Source organism: Muscardinus avellanarius (genome assembly GCF_963383645.1).
Source record: "Muscardinus avellanarius genome assembly, chromosome: 3".
Lineage (NCBI taxonomy): Eukaryota > Metazoa > Chordata > Mammalia > Rodentia > Gliridae > Muscardinus > Muscardinus avellanarius.
This window is the reverse complement of record NC_137788.1, coordinates 117051278-117068153: the sequence shown is the minus strand read 5'-3', so window position 1 is coordinate 117068153 and position 16876 is coordinate 117051278. Positions and strand designations below refer to the sequence as shown.

Genomic DNA, 16876 nt, shown 5'->3' with positions numbered 1-16876 from the left:
GAGGCTGTCCTCGAACTTGCACCTGTGATCCTCCTGTCTCAGCCTTCCAAGTACGGAAATTACAAGCGTACCACCATGCCCGGCTTGGGATCTGGTTTTCTAAGGGATGTAACCTGCCTCAATCTTCGCTTGAAAACAGCAGAGTTTTGTTCTACTTGGTGATTTGAATCCAAGGAAATGTGACACGAAAGTTTCCTTTGTGAGTTATATGCTGATTATTTTAGGTTTCTCTGTATATCTAATTATATCTTATATATTACTGATTTGGGAAAGGTTCTGTTATACCTTGATTCTTTTTTGATATGTTGAAATAGACTCCAGATGTACAGAATCTGTAGCTTCCAAAATAAATCCCCCAAATTTAGTTTGCATTAAAAGATGTTATTTGAGCCAGGTGCAGTGGCACACACCTATAATCCCAGTACTTGGGAGGCTGAGACAAAAGGATTGCAGGTGTGTGGCCAGCTTCAGCAACCTCGTGAGGTCCTCTGCAACTTAGTAAGACCCTGTTTCCAAGTAAAAAATAAGGCTGAGATGTAGATTGGAGGTAGAATTCCTCTGGGTTCAGTCCTCAGTGCCACCAGGGGGTGGGGGGGGGATGTTATTTGAGTTGGGCATGGTGGTGCGTACCTTATACCTGGGAGGCTGAGACAGGAGGATCACAGGTTTGAGGCCAGCCTAAGATTTAATTTGATTGCTAATGGGTTGTATTCCTTCAAAAGTATATCTCTTGTTGTTGTTGTTATTATTATTAGGCGGTACTGGGATGGAACCAAGGGGCATTCTACCTCTGAGCTATACTCCCAGCCCTACTTTTATTTTTTATTTTGAAACAGGGTCTTACTGAGTTGCAAAGGGCCTCACTAAATAGCTAAGGCTGAGTTGCAAAGGGCCTCACTAAGTAGCTAAGGCTGGGCCCGAACCACGATCCTCCCATCTCAGCCTCCCAAATGCTGGGATTACGAGTGTGTGCCACCACACCCAGCTCTCTTGTTATTAATTTTTTTTTTTTTTTTTTTTTTTTTTTTTTTTGGTACTGGAGGTGGAACCCAGGGGCTTTTCTACCTGGGCTCTACTCCCAGACCTATTTTTATACTATATTTGGAAACAGGGCCTCACTAAGTTGCCGAGACTCTCACTAAGTAGCTGAGGCTGGCTTTAATCCTCCTGTCTCAGCCTCCCAAGTGCTGGTATTATAAGAATGCGCCACCACGCCCGACTCTTGTTATTAATTTTTAAAGGTTATCTTTATTTTTTTGTGCGTGGTACCAGAGATAGAGTCCAGAGGCATTCTACCTCTGAGCTACACTTGCAGCCCTATTTTTTATCCTTTCTTTTGAAATAGGGTCTTACTAAGTTGTGGAGGGCCTCACTAAGTAGCTGAGGCTGGCCAAGAACCTGCGATCTTCATGTCTCAGCCTCCAAAGTACTGGGATTACAAATGTGCACCACCATGCCTGACAGTAAGGGTTATCTTTCATAAATGAAGTTTGATTTTTTTTTAGTAGAAATGATAGATTTATGCTGTTCACCTTTATATACAGTGCCTTTTAGAATGAATGGGTCATTACACAGGTTCAGAGCCAGCCTCAGCTGCTTAGTGAGGCTCTCAGCAACTTAGTGAGCTCGGAGGTAGAAAGCCTTTGGGTTCCACCCCCAGTACCACACACACACACACACACACACACACACACACACACACACACACACACACTTTAAATTATCTCTAGAAGCCGGGCATGGTGGTACACGCTTGTAATCCCTGCTCTTAGGAGGCTGAGACAGGAGGATGGCACAGGTTCGAAGCCAGACTCAGCTACTTAGTGAGGCTCTCAGCAACTTAGTGACACCCTGTTTCCAAATAAAGTATAAAATAGGTCTGGGAGTGTAGCCCGGGGGTAGAAGGCCTCTGGGTTCCACCCCCAGTACCACTACCACCAGCAAAAAAAAAAAAAAAAAAAAAAAAAAGAATGAATGGATCATTTAGAAAATGGGTGATTGAGATTCAGGCTGTAGTCTGTGGTCCCGGAATAAATGTACTAGATCACATGAGGAATCATGTTACTTATATTAGGTAGTAATTTAGAAATCATAGTGAAAGAGAACTTTGAAAAGCTGTGAAGGGCGCTCAGGCCCATGCCTGAGATCCTGGTACTTGGGAGGCTGAGACCAGAGGATTGCGGGTTTGAGGTGTAGTAGCACGGTAACTTATTGAAACCCTGTTAAAAAAGAAAAAAAGAAAGGGCGGGTGTATAGCTCAGAGGTTGAACATTCCTGGTTTCAGTCTCTAGTACAACCACCACCAAAAAAGTAAAAATTGATTCCTTGATAATTTACCTGACTTGGAAACCAAGGTTGATGATAAAGCAGATACGTTTTAATCTTTAATTAACTTTCACTGTGATCAGTTGGAGGTTCAAAGCCAGCACAAGGTCATTTTAGTGAGACCCTGCTTCAGTAGGGCTGGGATGTCGCTCAGAAATAGAATGTTCCTGGGTTCAACCTCCACGACTAACCAACCAACCACCATTGACCATGTGTGGGACATAATTCAAAGAGCAGCCCATCTCATAGAGTTGGGAAGTAATCGAGCACTGGTTGTGTTATTTTTTTTTTTTTTTTACTAGAAAATAACTGAGGGTTCTTCAGAAATGATGTGCGTGGCAGGGAGATGCCCTAGTCAGGATAGGGAAACCGTCGTGGCCATTAGGAACGTTCCCATTTCTAACATTAATTGTCCTACATGTGAAGACGTAATTCTTTGCCACATCTAGCCTTGTTTTCTTTTTGAATAGAACCTTAGAGTTGTTATATGTTGATTAAGTTTTTAAAGATGAAAATTGAAAAAATTAATCAGTATATATTTTTTGAGTTTTTTTTTTTTGTACCAGGGACATTCTGCCTCTGAGCTGGGACTCCAGCCCTTTTTAAAATCTTTGATTTTGAGACAGGATCTTGCTAAATTGCTGAGACCAGTCTCAAAACTGATCTTCTCAGCCTCTAAGTACCAGCATCACAACAGGCACACACCGCTATGCTTGGTTTATTCCTTTTTCTAATCCTTTTGCTATCCTTGGAATTCATGTTTATGTTTAAAAATTTAAGCCGGGCGTGGTGGCGCACGCTTGTAATCTCCGCGCTTGGGAGGCGGAGACAGGAGGATCGCTCAGGTTGGAAGCCAGCCGCGCGCGCTGGCTTAGGAGACCCTGTTTCCAAATAAAAATGTAAAAATAGGTCTGGGAGTGTAGCCCGGAGATAGAAGGGCTTCCAGGAACCCCAGTACCACCAAAAAAAAAAAAAAAAAAGAAAAAAAAAAAGAAACAGTCTACCTAGTATGTTCAGTGCATTTGAGTTAAAGAAAACGTCCTTATTTTGAAATTGTTTACATAGTTAAATGCCATATTCTAATCTTTTTTTTGGTTTCAGGGCATTCTGCCTCCATGCCACACTCCCAATCCCCTCACCCCTTTTTGTAGCTCTGGGGATTGAATTCAGGGATATTTTACTTCCAAGCCACATCTCTTAGTCATATTTTATTTACTATTTTGAAACAGGGTCTCACTCAGTTGCGGAGGGCCTCACTAAGTAGCTGAGGCTGGTGGTGAACCTGTGATCCTACTGTCTCAGCCTCCCAAGTACTAGAATTACAAGTGTGCGCCACCATGCCCAGCTCCCCAGCCATTTTTGAAAATTTTGAAGCAGGATCTCAGTAGGTTGCTGAGGCTCTCATTAAGTTGCTGAGGTTGTCCTTGAACCTGTGATCCTTCTTTCTCAGCCTTCCAAGTGCTGGTGTCACAGGTGTGTACCACTGCTTCCATTTGCCATATTCTTTTTTTTTTTTTTTTTTGGTGGTACTGGGGTTCCTGGAAGCCCTTCTACTTCCGGGCTACACTCCCAGATCTATTTTGTATACTTTTTAAATTTGGAAACAGGGTCTCTTCAAACCTGCGCGATCCTCCTGTCTCCACCTCGCAAGTGCGGGGATTACAAGTGTGCACCACCATGCCCGGCCATTTGCCATATTCTAATCTTATGCATAATTTTTACTGCCTCACACAGTAGAAAGCAAAATAATCACTAATTTTAAAGTTTCAAATGTGTAGATAATGCACAGTATTATTGGTGATGGGGGGATCTAACTCCAGCCTTGCTTATACTAGGTAAGGGCTGTATCTCTGAGGTACATCTCCAGCCCCAGTGTGTGTGTGTGTGTGTGTGTGTGTGTGTATATATATATATATATATATACATATATATATATATATATATAAAATATTGTTAATACTTCCAAACAGTGAAACTAATTTAAATGTTAAAAATAAGAAAGGGTATTATAAGAACCAAACATGGTGGCACATACCTGTAATCTAGTACTTGGGAGGCTGAGACATGAGGGTTGCAGGTTTGAAGACAGCCTCAGCAAGTAGTGAGACTCTTTATCAACCTAGCAAGAAAGAGCTTGTTTCCAAATATGAAATAAAATCAGTCTGGGGATGTAGCTTGAAGGTAGAATGCCTCTGCGTTCAACCTTCAGTAACACACACACACACACACACACACACACACACACACACACACGGTGTTACAGAATGCACGGAGGAAGCACTTTATGGTGTTTGTCTGCTAGTCTTAATTTTCCCCCATTCATTAAGAAAGACATTTTAGTGAGTGCTTAGTACGTGACAAGCATGCATTGGACAATGGGGATAAAAAGTTGAATAACCTGTAGTCCTTGCCCTTAGGAAACTTGAGATCTGATGGGGAATCTGGCAGATCAACAAATAGTTGCAATCCTGGAGTGAACCCAGGGAAGGGAAGAAAATACAGAAGATGTCACCTGACTAGACAGGACTTGGCAAGGCGGGTAGGGCAGAAGTCCCAGGTCTTAAACCCAGACGACTTGAAGTCTTTCTCCCCTCCCCAGCCCACGGATACACCTAGGACAACAGCTCCCAGATCCCATAAGCACTTTTCTGCCATCAGTTACTAAACTACTAAGTGCAAGTGCCCAGGGACCATGTGTATCTGAACAGGAGTCTCATGGAGACAAAATGTTTAGGAACCAGAAGGACCATATAGTTTATCATCCAAAGACACTCCAGAGAATTGAAACAGGCCGGCCGTGGTGGTGCACACCTGTAATCACAGCGCTTGGTAGGCTGAGACAGGAGGATTTCAGGTTTGCAGCCAGCCTTGACAATTTAGTGAGGCCCTTTATAATTTAGACCCTGTTTCAAAGTAATAAAATAGGGCTGGGGGTGTGGCTCCAAGGTAGAATGCTTCTGGGCTCAACCTCCAGACCTAAAAAAATAAAATAAAAATTGCCAGTACCAAAAAAAAAAAATAAATAAAAAATTGAAGCTGGGCATGGTACTACATGCCTGTAATCCTAGTACTTGTAAGGCTGAGACATGCCTGTAATCCTAGTACTTTGAGGACAGCCTCAGCAAGTAGTGAGATACTCAGCAACCTAGCAAAATCCTGTTTTAAAACAAAATAATTTAAAAATGGGCTGTAGTTGTAGCTCAGTGGTAGATGCCTCTGGGTTCAGTCCCCAGGACCCTGCCCCACACCCGAAGGTTACTGTGCACTGACCTCCAACCTGCGTCTCCCTGCCCCAGCCTCCCAAGTCCTGGGGTTACACGTGTGCCTCACTGTGCCTGCGGCTTGTTTATTTCATGGCTTAATAATAATTGCAGGGAGCTTCCACGGTGTTTGTCCTCATACCTAGTGGAGGACGTCTTGGTTACTGCCAGACTTTGGCAATTACGGGCACAGCTGCCCTAAACTTTAGTGTGGAGGCAGAGTTTCAGTTGAGTTGGGCCAGCCTCTGGGTGCATGATGGCGGGCGCTACAGGACTTCACATCAGAGCTGCCACACTGTTCCCAAGTGACCGGACCATTTTGTGTCCACACCCTTAGCAGCCTTTGAGTGGCCACTTCTGTGCATGTAGCCACTCTGCGAGGTGTGGAGTGCTGCCTGGCTGCCTATTTTTTTTTATCCCCATGGATGAGGTCATTTTATTTATTTATATTCTTACATATTTGTAGTACTGGGGACTAAACCCAGGGGCATTTCACCTCCAAATTATACTCCCAGCCCAGTTTTTCTTGGAACTAGGAGCTTTCTACCACTGGGCTATACTCCCAGACCTATTTTGTATTTTATTTGGAAACAGGGTCTCACTAAGTTCCAGAGAGCCTCACTAAGTAGCTGAGGCTGGCTTCGAACCTGTGAGATCCCCCTGTCTCAGTCTCCCAAGCCTGGGAATTACAAGCATGTGCTACCATGCCCAGCTCAATATAATTTTATTTTATTTTATTTTATTTTATTTTATTTTATTTTATTTTATTTTTTCCTTTGGTGGTACTGGGGGTGGAACCCAGGGGCTTTTCTATCTCCGGGCTATACTCCCAGACCTATTTAATACTTTATTTGGAAACAGAGTCTCACTAAGTTGCTGAGAGCCTCACTAAGTAGTTGAGGCTGGCTTCAAACCTATGCCATCCTCCTGTCTCAGCCTCCCAAGTGCGGGGATTACAAGCGTGTACCACCACGCCTGGCTCTTAAACTTTTTTTTTTTTTTTTTTTTGCAGGTCTGGGGATGGAACCCAGGGACATTCAACCTCCGAGCTATACCCCCACCCCTATTTTTTATTCTTTATTTTGAACCCAGGTCTCATTGAGTTGCAGAGGGCCTCACTAAGTAGCTGAGGCTGTCTGTGAACCGCAGTCCTCAGGTCTCAGCCTACCAAATGCTGGGATTACAAGCGTGTGCCACCATGCCCAGCTTTTTCTTAAATGTTTTTAAAGAGTTATACAGTAATTTCTTTAAAGGTTTTCCTAATGTTAGATATTTGAACAGATTCTTTTTCAGCTGTCAGAAGCAAATGCTCTATAGTCTTGAATGTTTAACAATTTAGCAAGTAAAATCTAGGTCTCCTAAGAAACAATCTGAATTATATTAATAATGAAATATGATATTAATGTAACACTTGATGATTTTGACTCTTGTTCCGTTTGTTTGTTTGTTTGTTTGTTTGTTTGTTTGTTTGTTTTTTGTAGTACTGGGGATGGAACTCAGGGGCATTCTACCCCTGAGCTCCCCGCCTTGGCCCTTTTTTTAGTCTTTTTATTTTCTGAAACAGGATTTCACTGAGTTGCGAAGGGCATTGCTAAGTAGCTGAGGCTGTCCGTGACCCACGATCCTCTGGTTTCTGCCTCCTGAATGCTGGTATTACACGGGTGCACCACCACAGCGGTCTTGACTCATGTTGAATTATCATTTTGACATGCTAGGGAGATGTTGCTATCTGGTTAAACTTTATTATAATCTGCTATTGAGCTGGGTGCGGTGACACACGCTTGTAATCTCAGTACTTGGGAGGCTGAGACAGGAGGATCACAGGTTCGAAGGCAGCCTCAGCAACTTAGTGAGGCTCTCAGTAACTTAGTGAGACCTGTTTCCAAATAGATCTAGGGGGATAGCCCAGAGATAGAATGCCCCTCGAGTCCATCCTCAGTAAAACACACACACACACACACACACACACACACACACACACAGACAGAAATCTGTTATTAAAGTTCTTTTTACTAGGTTTAAAATATGTATCTTTTTTTGGTGTGTGTGTTATTGAGGTTAGAACCCAGGGTCCCTCTACCTCCACACTATACCTCTCGCCTTTTTCTTGATTTTAAACAGGTTTCACTAGGTTGATGAGAGTTCTACTACTTGCTGAGTCTGTCCTTGACCAGCAATGCTCCTGTCAGCTTTCCAAGTACTGCATATATGTATTTTTAATGAACACAAAACCTCGTTGAGGCCTATTGTGGACAAATCTGTGAGTGTAAATTGATACACAAAAGCATGGGCCGTGACCCCATGGCGCAGGGCCCGCAGCTGAGGATGGAGGACAGCCACGTTACTCGTAGCCCTCAAAATTCTTTAGCATCTGTGAAATTGCTTGCAGGATCATTCCGAGCTGGTGGGAAGAATCAGGATGTGGCTGGCGGGTCCAGTGATGCTAAAGACTAGGTTGTATCTGCTCGGGCAGTACAAGCGAGGTCTGGTTCCCAGTCCCATGGCCCACGTCTTCCCATCTCCAGCCATTGTGGAGTAGGCGCCTGCTCTGAAGCCCAGGCAGCACCGGATCATACAGAGCCGGTTGAACAGGGCACAGACCACATGATTGGCACAGAGGTCTCACCGGGGTGTTGATCGCCCGTCATCACAGGAGTGCAGCCGTGGAGCGCGGCCACCTCGTTCTCCTGGAGTATCCCCGAGTGGGCAGGGAAACCGAGTTGGTGCGGGAGGAGAATGTTTGGGAAGTGTGGTTCCTGATGCCAGGGCACTGTCCACTGTCTGCCCTGTTGTTTCTAGGAAATCAGGACAAAAAGCCAAAGTGATAGTAGGTGTACAGCTGCCACTGGCTCAGTGCTTTCTTCATTACTTTCATGAAATAAGATGGTAAGACTTGGAAATATCCAAGGGTTAGCTTATTTTTCCCGTAAAAATGTGAGAGGCGAAGGAAAGTTTGTATTTTCAACAGTTTTGTTCTGCAGCTACTTATAGATTCAGCTGCTAGAATCTTTGTACCAATAGCGTTCACCAAAAAAAAAAAAAAAAAAAAAAATTCATGCGAAGCATAATGGCACACGCTTGTATTGTAATCATAGCACTTGGGAGGCTGAGATGGGAGCGGGACCAGCCCCTCAGCAATTCAGCCACACTCTACAACCTAGAGAGACCCTGTTTCAAAACAGCTACAAAAAAGGGCTGGGGGTGTAGTTTGGAGGTAGAATGCCCCTGGGTTTAATCCTCAGTACCACAACAAGAAAATAAAAACATAGAGGTTCCATTTTACCCAAAGTGGTAGACACATTTATAGATGAGATCTTTATATAGCTTCCATTTTAAGTCAGCTTTATTCAGATTTAATTTATATAGTCAAATACACACATATGAAGGGTAGAGTTTTTTTTTTTTCTTCAGTGTTTGGGATGGAACCCAGGGGGCATTCTACTTCCCAGCTACACCCCAGCCCTATTATTTGTTCTTTATTTTTTGATACAGGGTGTCACTAAGTTGTGGAGGACCTCACTAAGTAGCTGAGGTTGGTCATGAACCTACAGTCCTCCTGTCTCAGTCTCCCAAGTACTGGGATTACAAGCATGTACCATGGTGCCAGGCTTTTTCTTTTCTTTCTTTTTCTTTTTCTTTTTCTTTTTCCTTTCCTTTCCCCTCCCTCCCTCCCTTCCTTCCTTCCTTCCTTCCTTCCTTCCTTCCTTCCTTCCAATGTGGTGCTGGGGATTGAACCCAGGCCGGGCCTTGCCCCGGGCAATGCTCCACCACTGAGCTGTATCCCCAGCCCGAGTGTTTTGAGTTTTGACAAAAGTATACACCTGCTGGGCATGCTGGTGCACGCTTGTAATCCATCATTCGGGAGACTGAGACGGGGATCACGGTTCACGGCCAGCCTCAATTACTTAGTGAGGTCCTTTGCAACTCGGTGAGACTGTTTTAAAATGAAGAATAAACTGTTCGTGGTGGCGCACGCTTGTAATCCCAGCATTTGAGAGGCTGAGACAGGAGGATCGTGGTTCACAGACAGCCTCAGCTACTTAGTGAGGCCCTCCACAACTCAGTGAAGTCCTGTTTCAAAATAAAGAATAAAAAATAGAGCTGGGGGTGTAGCTCATAAGTAGAATTCCCCTGGGTTCCAACCCCAGTACTGCAAAATAAAATATATATACACACACACACACACACACACACACACACACACACACACACACAAGGCTGGAGGTACAGCTCATAGGTAGAATTCTCCTGGGTTCCAACTCTGGTTCTGCAAAAATTAAAATGTAGAATAAAAAATAGGGCTGGGGTGTAGCGCAGAGGTAGAATGCCCCCAGGTTTCACCCCCAGTACCGCAGGAAAAAAAAAAAGGTATACACCTTTTTAACAGGCCCTCCTGTTCAGATCTAGAACACTCCGCTGGCTTCAGAAGGCTCCCCGCGCTCCTCTCCTCTCCAGACAGCCTCTGATCTGGTTCCTACCACTACAGAGTAGTTTTATTTTAGAATTTCAAAGCCCTGGTGTCAGGTCTCCCAGACTGTCTCTCTCCTCCCCTCAGCGTTTCTGAGACCCATTCATGTTGTGGGCGTGAGTAGTCGTTCCTTCTGGCGATTTGTTTCTCTTTCACCGGCGGGGACCAGTGAGCGGCAGCTGTTTGTGCGGGCGTGATGGGCGTGATTTCACTTCCCTTGGGTCAGTACCTGCAGGTAGCGCTGCTGGCTCCTGCAGTGGATGGACCGTAAGAACAGCTGGATTGTTTTGGTTTTATTTCATCAGCAGTGCCCAAGAATTGCAGCTGCTCCACATCCTTGGCAAAACTTGGTGGTGTCACTCTTAATTTTAGCCATCCTTGTGGGCGTGCAGCCATTGAATTGAAAGACGTGTCTTATTGCGTCTAGTTATAGGCATTTATTGTGCATTTTAATGGACTGCTTCCGAGGGACTAATTATCACTCAATTACTTTCTTTCATGTCACCGGGCATCAAAATAGCCGTCTGCTTGCTGTGTGACGGCTCTTTGCTCCTGTATAGTACAGCCATTGGCCTTGCCATACCTCTGCCCATCCCAAGATTTTATTATGTTCAGCTCCCTTCACAAGCGGTATACAAATCCTGCCTAGTGAGATCTTTTTCTTCAGCTTCTGGGAGTATTTATATTAGCTTTTCAATTTCCGGCTAGCTAACTTGGGTTGACCAGAAGTCTTACTTGAAGCCACTCTCATTAGTTAGCTAAAAGTCTCTTCCTAGGGGCCAAATGTTGATCTTACTGAAAAATGAGAATTTTGTTAGAATTATCAAATATATCGTTACTGTGCTGAAAACAAAATGATTTGGGTATCATTTACATGCCCAAGGAAACAGAATTCTGGTTTTATTTGTGGATTGTGGGTATTTTGGGCAGCTCCCCATTCCCCCGCAGCATTTTATTAAGAAAAACTTCAAGCACAGAAAAGTTGAAATAATTGTATGGTGACTACTCACATTCTTACCACTGCGATTCTGTAATTTTAGCTGCATTTAGTTTTTGCATATTTGTTGAATTGTTTTGATAGGGTATTTAAGCAACTAACTGTCTTTGTGCAAGAAACATAGTTAGGCCGGGCGTGGTGGTGCATGCTTGTAATCTCTGCGCTTGGGAGGCAGAGACAGGAAGATGGCACAGGTTCGAAGCCAGCCTCAGCTACTTAGGCTTTCAGCACTTAGTGAGACCCTGTTTCCAAATAAAATATAAAATAGGTCTGGGAGTATAGCCTGGAGGTAGAAAGCCCCTGGGTTCCACCCTCAGTACCACAAAAAAAAAAAAAAAAAAGATAAAAGAAAAGAAAGAGAGAAAGAAAAAAGAAACATAGTGGGCAGGATGGCGTGGTGTGTGGGACTTAGTGGTCCTCTGATGCTGAGGTCTTCGGAAACCAAGAGCTCAACCTTTTTTTTCTTTTGTGGTACTGGGGATTGAACCCAGGGGCATTCTACCTCTGAGCTACACCCCAGCCCTATTTTTGTTTTTATCTTTACTTTGAAACAGAGTCTCCCTAGGTTGATGAGAGTCTCACTACTTGCTGAGGCTGTCCTGGAACCTGTGATCCTCCTGTCTCAGCCTCCCATATACTGAAGGTACAGGTGTGTGGCACCATGCCCAGCTCAACCATTTATTTTCAAGTGAATTTCTACTAGGTTATGCTACAAAGACAAGGGAAATTGGTGTTAGAAAGAGTTTATATCATCAGGGAGACAAAAATATTATCAACATGTTTATTCAACTGATAAAACTACTCTAGCAAGACAGCTACCATGTATCAAGTGGTCACCATGTCCTAGAGGAGGACACTGTTAGTTCCCTGAGCTGTAGGTATTTTAGGAGCCACTTTTCATGGGGAGTAGGAAATGGAGGTTTAATTTATCTCCGGTCTCATCTGTTGAACGGCTCAGTCAGTATTCCAACCCAGGGTGTCTGTGCTTTGAACCAGAAGTCTGAACTGCTTCAAATTCTCCATCATGATAGTACTTAGAGTTTTCACTTACATCTTCAGAATTTTGGGCCACGTCTGATTTGAGCCTGGCTTGGTAGCATTCTTTTGGGAAAGCGTATCACATAAACATTCTTAGGATGAACACTTTCATGATTGGGAAGACCCCTCCCCCTTTCTCTCTTGGTACTGGGGATTGAAGCCAGTGGCATTCTGTTCTGGAATGACACCATGAACCTGATGTTATTTTTTATTTTCAAACAGGAGCTTGCTAAGTTGCCAAGGGTCTCCCTGACTCAAAGCACAATAATCTTTCAATCTTGCCATCCTGCTGTCTGATCAGAGTTGATTGTGTATTTTTTTTAATCTCCAGTCTGCCCTAGTCTGAATAAAACGTCCAAATTTCCATCAGTAAATTCGGCTCTTTATTTTCTTCTACTTAGGGAATCTTTGAAACTATTGAAGCTGGGTAAAGTGGCATATGCCTGTGATCTCAGTAGTTGGGAGGCTGAGACAGGAGGATCACAGGTTTGAGGCTAGTCTCAACAACTTGATGAGACCCTGTTTCAAAGTAAAAAAAAAAAAAAAAAAAAATAGAGCCCAGTGCAGTGGCGCACACCTGTAATTTCAGTACTTGGGAGACTGAGACATACGTGTTCACAGGTTCAATTGCAGGTTTGGAGCCAGCCTCAGCACCTTAGTGAGGCCCTCTGCAACTTAGTGAGATTCTGTTTCAAAATAAAACAGAAAAATAAGGCCAGAGGTACTGGAGATAGAATGGCCCTGGTTTCAATCCCCAGAACCATAAAAATAAATAAATATGGCTGAGGGTGTAGCTTAGAGGTAGAACACCCTTAGCATTCAATCTCCAGCATGATATAAATAAAGATAAAACTACTGATTTTTTGGGGGCTTGTGAGTAAACTAGACTTCAATTAATCTCGATTAATGAAATTGTCTAGAGTGCCGAATTTACCGGCTAGGTCGTTAAACCCAAAATTAGGAAGGAGGCTGATCTCTTGCCTGTTCTGCTTATTCAAGCGGATGTTTTGGATACCAGACTCGGACAGAGGCCGTCCCGGTGACTGAGAAGTGTGTGGAAGGCGTGTTGCTAAACTTAGCATCCTTTGCAGGAAGGAAAAACCGTAATGGTTTGGAAGAAAACTGAAAACAGACTTAACGCTAAGGCGTGGCTAAGCTTTAAATATTAAATTGATTACAGGCCAGTTGTGTGTTCTCTCTCTCTCTCTCGGGATGGCCAAGGTGGGGAGCCTCCCGGCCAGCTGCCCAGTGGTTTTTGCTGAGACTGGCAGGCTGTGTCAGCGTTCTGGGAGGTAGGTGAGATTGCTCTTTGAGTTTTTGTGAGACTCAGCATCTTTCTTGAGAAAATTATTGTTCTTCCAAACCTCGTATTTTTCTGCATTTCAGCCATCTGTGTCCAGTGAAACAGAAAGGAGAATGAGTAGGTGGATTTACTATATAACCTTAGTAGGTGTCTATTGTTTAGTTTGGACTGATTATACAGGGCCTTCAGTGAGATAGCACAGTAGAAAAAAAGAGTGGATGGAACTCTGTGAGATTAATTAAAGTGATTGGGAGAACTAAGAAATTGGGTCAGATAATGACATTTTAGAGAGAGAATTTTCTTGCCTTTGAAAAAGCCATTGAGAGAGAAGACTAGTATGTGTGAAGATGAACACTATTTAACAAAACGGCTTGGTATAAATGGAAAATTAAGTTGGCTAATTTGAAGGTACAGGGAGAAATTGGATGCAAAATATAAAGGCACAATTTTTTCCCCCTTCAGAACTGGGGATGGAACCCAGGAGCATTCTACCTCCGAGCTACACCTCCAGCCCTATTCTTTATTCTTGATTTTTTTTTTTTTTTTTTTTTTTTGGTGGTACTGGGGTTCCTGGAAGCCCTTCTATATCCGGACTACACTCCCAGACCTTTTTTTTTTTTTTTTTTTAGTTTTGGAAACAGGGTCTCTTAAGCCAGCAAGGCTGGCTTCGAACCTGCGCGATCCTCCTGTCTCTGCCTCCCAAGTGCGGGGATTACAAGCGTGCGCCACCACGCCTGGCGCTTTATTCTTGATTTTGAAACAGGGTCTCACTGAGTTGCAGAAGGCCTCACTAAGTAGCTGAGGCTGTCCGTGAACCGCGATCCTCCTATCTCAGCCTCCCGAATGCTGGGATTATAAGAGTGAGCCACCACCCTCAGCAAGCTGTGTCTTTTTTGAGACTATTTACGAATTAAGGGGATGTGTTTTGCGAAGTTTCTTTTGACAGCATCCCCTGAGGTTTAAAAGGACAGAGATTGTTTTGCCTTGTTCAAATGGCAAAATTGTCCAAAGCTGCTTTGTATTGTGTCCATATTTCCTTTGGATGAGGAAGCGGGACTGTTGAGCTTAAAAAGCTTTGCTTCTTCCTCCGCGTGGCCCTCTTTCCCATGTGTCTTCCTGAAACTGTGTGTGGGCTTCTAGGGTAGAGGAAGGGCAGGTCCTCTCACCTGTTTCTAACCCCCACCCCGCCATAAGTGTACACATGGCTCTTCATGTTAGAATCTGGGAAGACGAGAAGGACTTTCTGGAACCACGGGCCTCTCGACTTCACAGGGGTGGAGAGGTCAAGTGCTCATGGCCGTCTCTCTCCCTTTCTCCCTAGGAACGGCGTGAACGTTGAGGGGGCCACACACAAGCAGGTGGTGGACCTGATCCGCGCGGGCGAGAAGGAACTCATCTTGACCGTGCTGTCCGTGCCTCCCCACGAGGCCGACAACCTCGATCCCAGCGACGACTCGTTGGGACAGTCCTTCTACGATTACACAGAGAAGCAAGCGGTGCCCATATCGGTGCCCACGTACAAACATGTGGAGCAGAATGGTGAGAAATTTGTGGTGAGTGTCAGCCCAACACGATGCTCAGACATCCGCCTTCCGTTTCCCCAGGCCTGCCATTATGAACATGTTTAAAAGACTGCAACTTAGGGCACTTTGTGTACCGGGAAGGTAGGCTCACGCGCACACAGAAGCACTGGCCCCCTCTCTAAGTATAGTTCCCTTTAATTTCCTGATGCGCTCAGAGATTTGCATCCTGGTCTGTTGCAAACGTGTGTGAGTGTTTGGGCTGTGTGTGTTTGTTCTTTTGTTGGTCTTTCATTTACTGTTGACTTAGGAGCTATAGAGCAAGATTAAGTTAAAAAGCCGGGCGTGGTGGTGCACGCTTGTAATCCCCGCGCCTGGGAGGCAGAGACAGGAGGATGGCGCGGGTTTGAAGCCAGCCTCTCTGGCTTAAGAGACCCTGTTTCCAAATAAAATATAAAATAGGTCTGGGAGTGTACCCCGGAGGTAGAAGGGTTCCATCCCAGTACCATCAAAAAAAAAAAAAAAAAAAAGATTAATTTAAAAAGATGGTATCTTCTAAACTGTTGGGTGTTCCAGAGGTCAGTCCATTTTGGAGCCCGTGCCTCCCACACAGCGTACTCACACTTGCTTACTCCTCGCCACATCTTACTGTTTCATGGCTGTGGAGATGTCTACGTGCATGATTAAACCTGCTTTCCCCCAAGGTCTTAATTACACTCTGAATGCAGTTTCCTCGAGCTGTCTCATACAGTTCTGGTTTGCTCCTCCGTAGACGTACAGGAAGCCCATGTTGGTTGTGGTGTTGCGCATAGCCCCCTCCTGAACGTTCCTGTTTGTTCAACCCCGTTGTCACTGCTCCCCCAACCAACTAATTTTTTCTCTTTGTTTCATTGTGCTTTATTTGCCTTTGATTATTTGGGTAATTTTGATACAATAATAAATGTTCAGTATTCTTTTATTCTCTATAGAAAATTCAGTGGGTTAGATTTTGACAAACAGACTGTAAGTGTTTCAAGCTGACCTTCTAATTAAAATTGTGTTCTCTGAAACTGAGGTTTATCCCATGTGTAGGAATCAGCTAGTAAACCTTGATGAATTTTTTTTAAGTGGGGAGATGAGAGAAGCGGGGAAGCTAGAAAAGTTGCTGAGGGTCAAATGTTTGCATCTGTACGTTTGCTGGAGATATTTGTACTGTCAGTATGGTCTCTGTTCTTAGACCTATACACACAGTTTAGATAGTTGGTTGTGTGTGTGTGTGTGTGTGTGTGTGTGTGTGTGTGTGTGTGTGTGTTTCAGGGGATTGAACCCATAGGCATTCTACCTCTGAGCTCTACCTCCAGTCCTGTTTTATTTTTTGTTTTTGAGACAAAGTCTAAGTCGTGGAGTTGTGAGGCTGGCCGTGAATCCGCAAACCTCCTGTCTCAGCCTCCCAACTACTGGGATTACAGGCGTGTGCCACCACGCCCAGCTAAATTTAGAGTTTAAAACTTCACATGTGCTGACTTTGAGTAACAAGGCAGATAAAAAGTTGGAATTAGAGAAGGCCCCTTCTCATCAGCCTCCTCTCCATAGTGCTGCCCTGTGCACTGCCCGTCCGCTTTCTCTCAGTGCATCTTGCTGTTATAGGAAAGTCAAGTAAATGAAATAATACATATGTACTTTTTGGTGTCTGGTGTTGTTCAGTTAGTATTGTCCTTTTAAAATGGACACACAGAGCCGGGCGTGGTGGCGCACGCTTGTAATCCCCACGCTTGGGAGGCTGAGACAGGAGGATCACAAGGGTTCGAAGCCAGCCTCAGCTGCTTAGTGAGGCTCTCAGCAACTTAGTGAGACCCTGTTTCCAAATAAAATATAAAAATGAGTCTGGGAGTATAGCCCGGAGGTAGAAAGCCTCTGGGTTCCACCTCCAGTACCACAAAAAATAAAAAAAAAAATAAATAAATAAAATGGACACACAGAAGCTGG

The 16876-nt window shown here is 44.2% G+C and overlaps 1 protein-coding gene across 1 annotated transcript in view; it reads left to right on the top strand.

Moving 5' to 3' along the window:
- SNX27 (sorting nexin 27) overlaps positions 1–16876 on the top strand; it is a gene marked incomplete at both ends in the record, with an annotated part of 76502 nt that overhangs the window by 13905 nt on the left and 45721 nt on the right. Inside the window, one exon of the mRNA XM_080692965.1 lies at positions 14713–14944. Coding sequence (XP_080549091.1) covers positions 14713–14944 — 232 coding nt within the window. The remainder of the gene's footprint in view (positions 1–14712; positions 14945–16876) is intronic.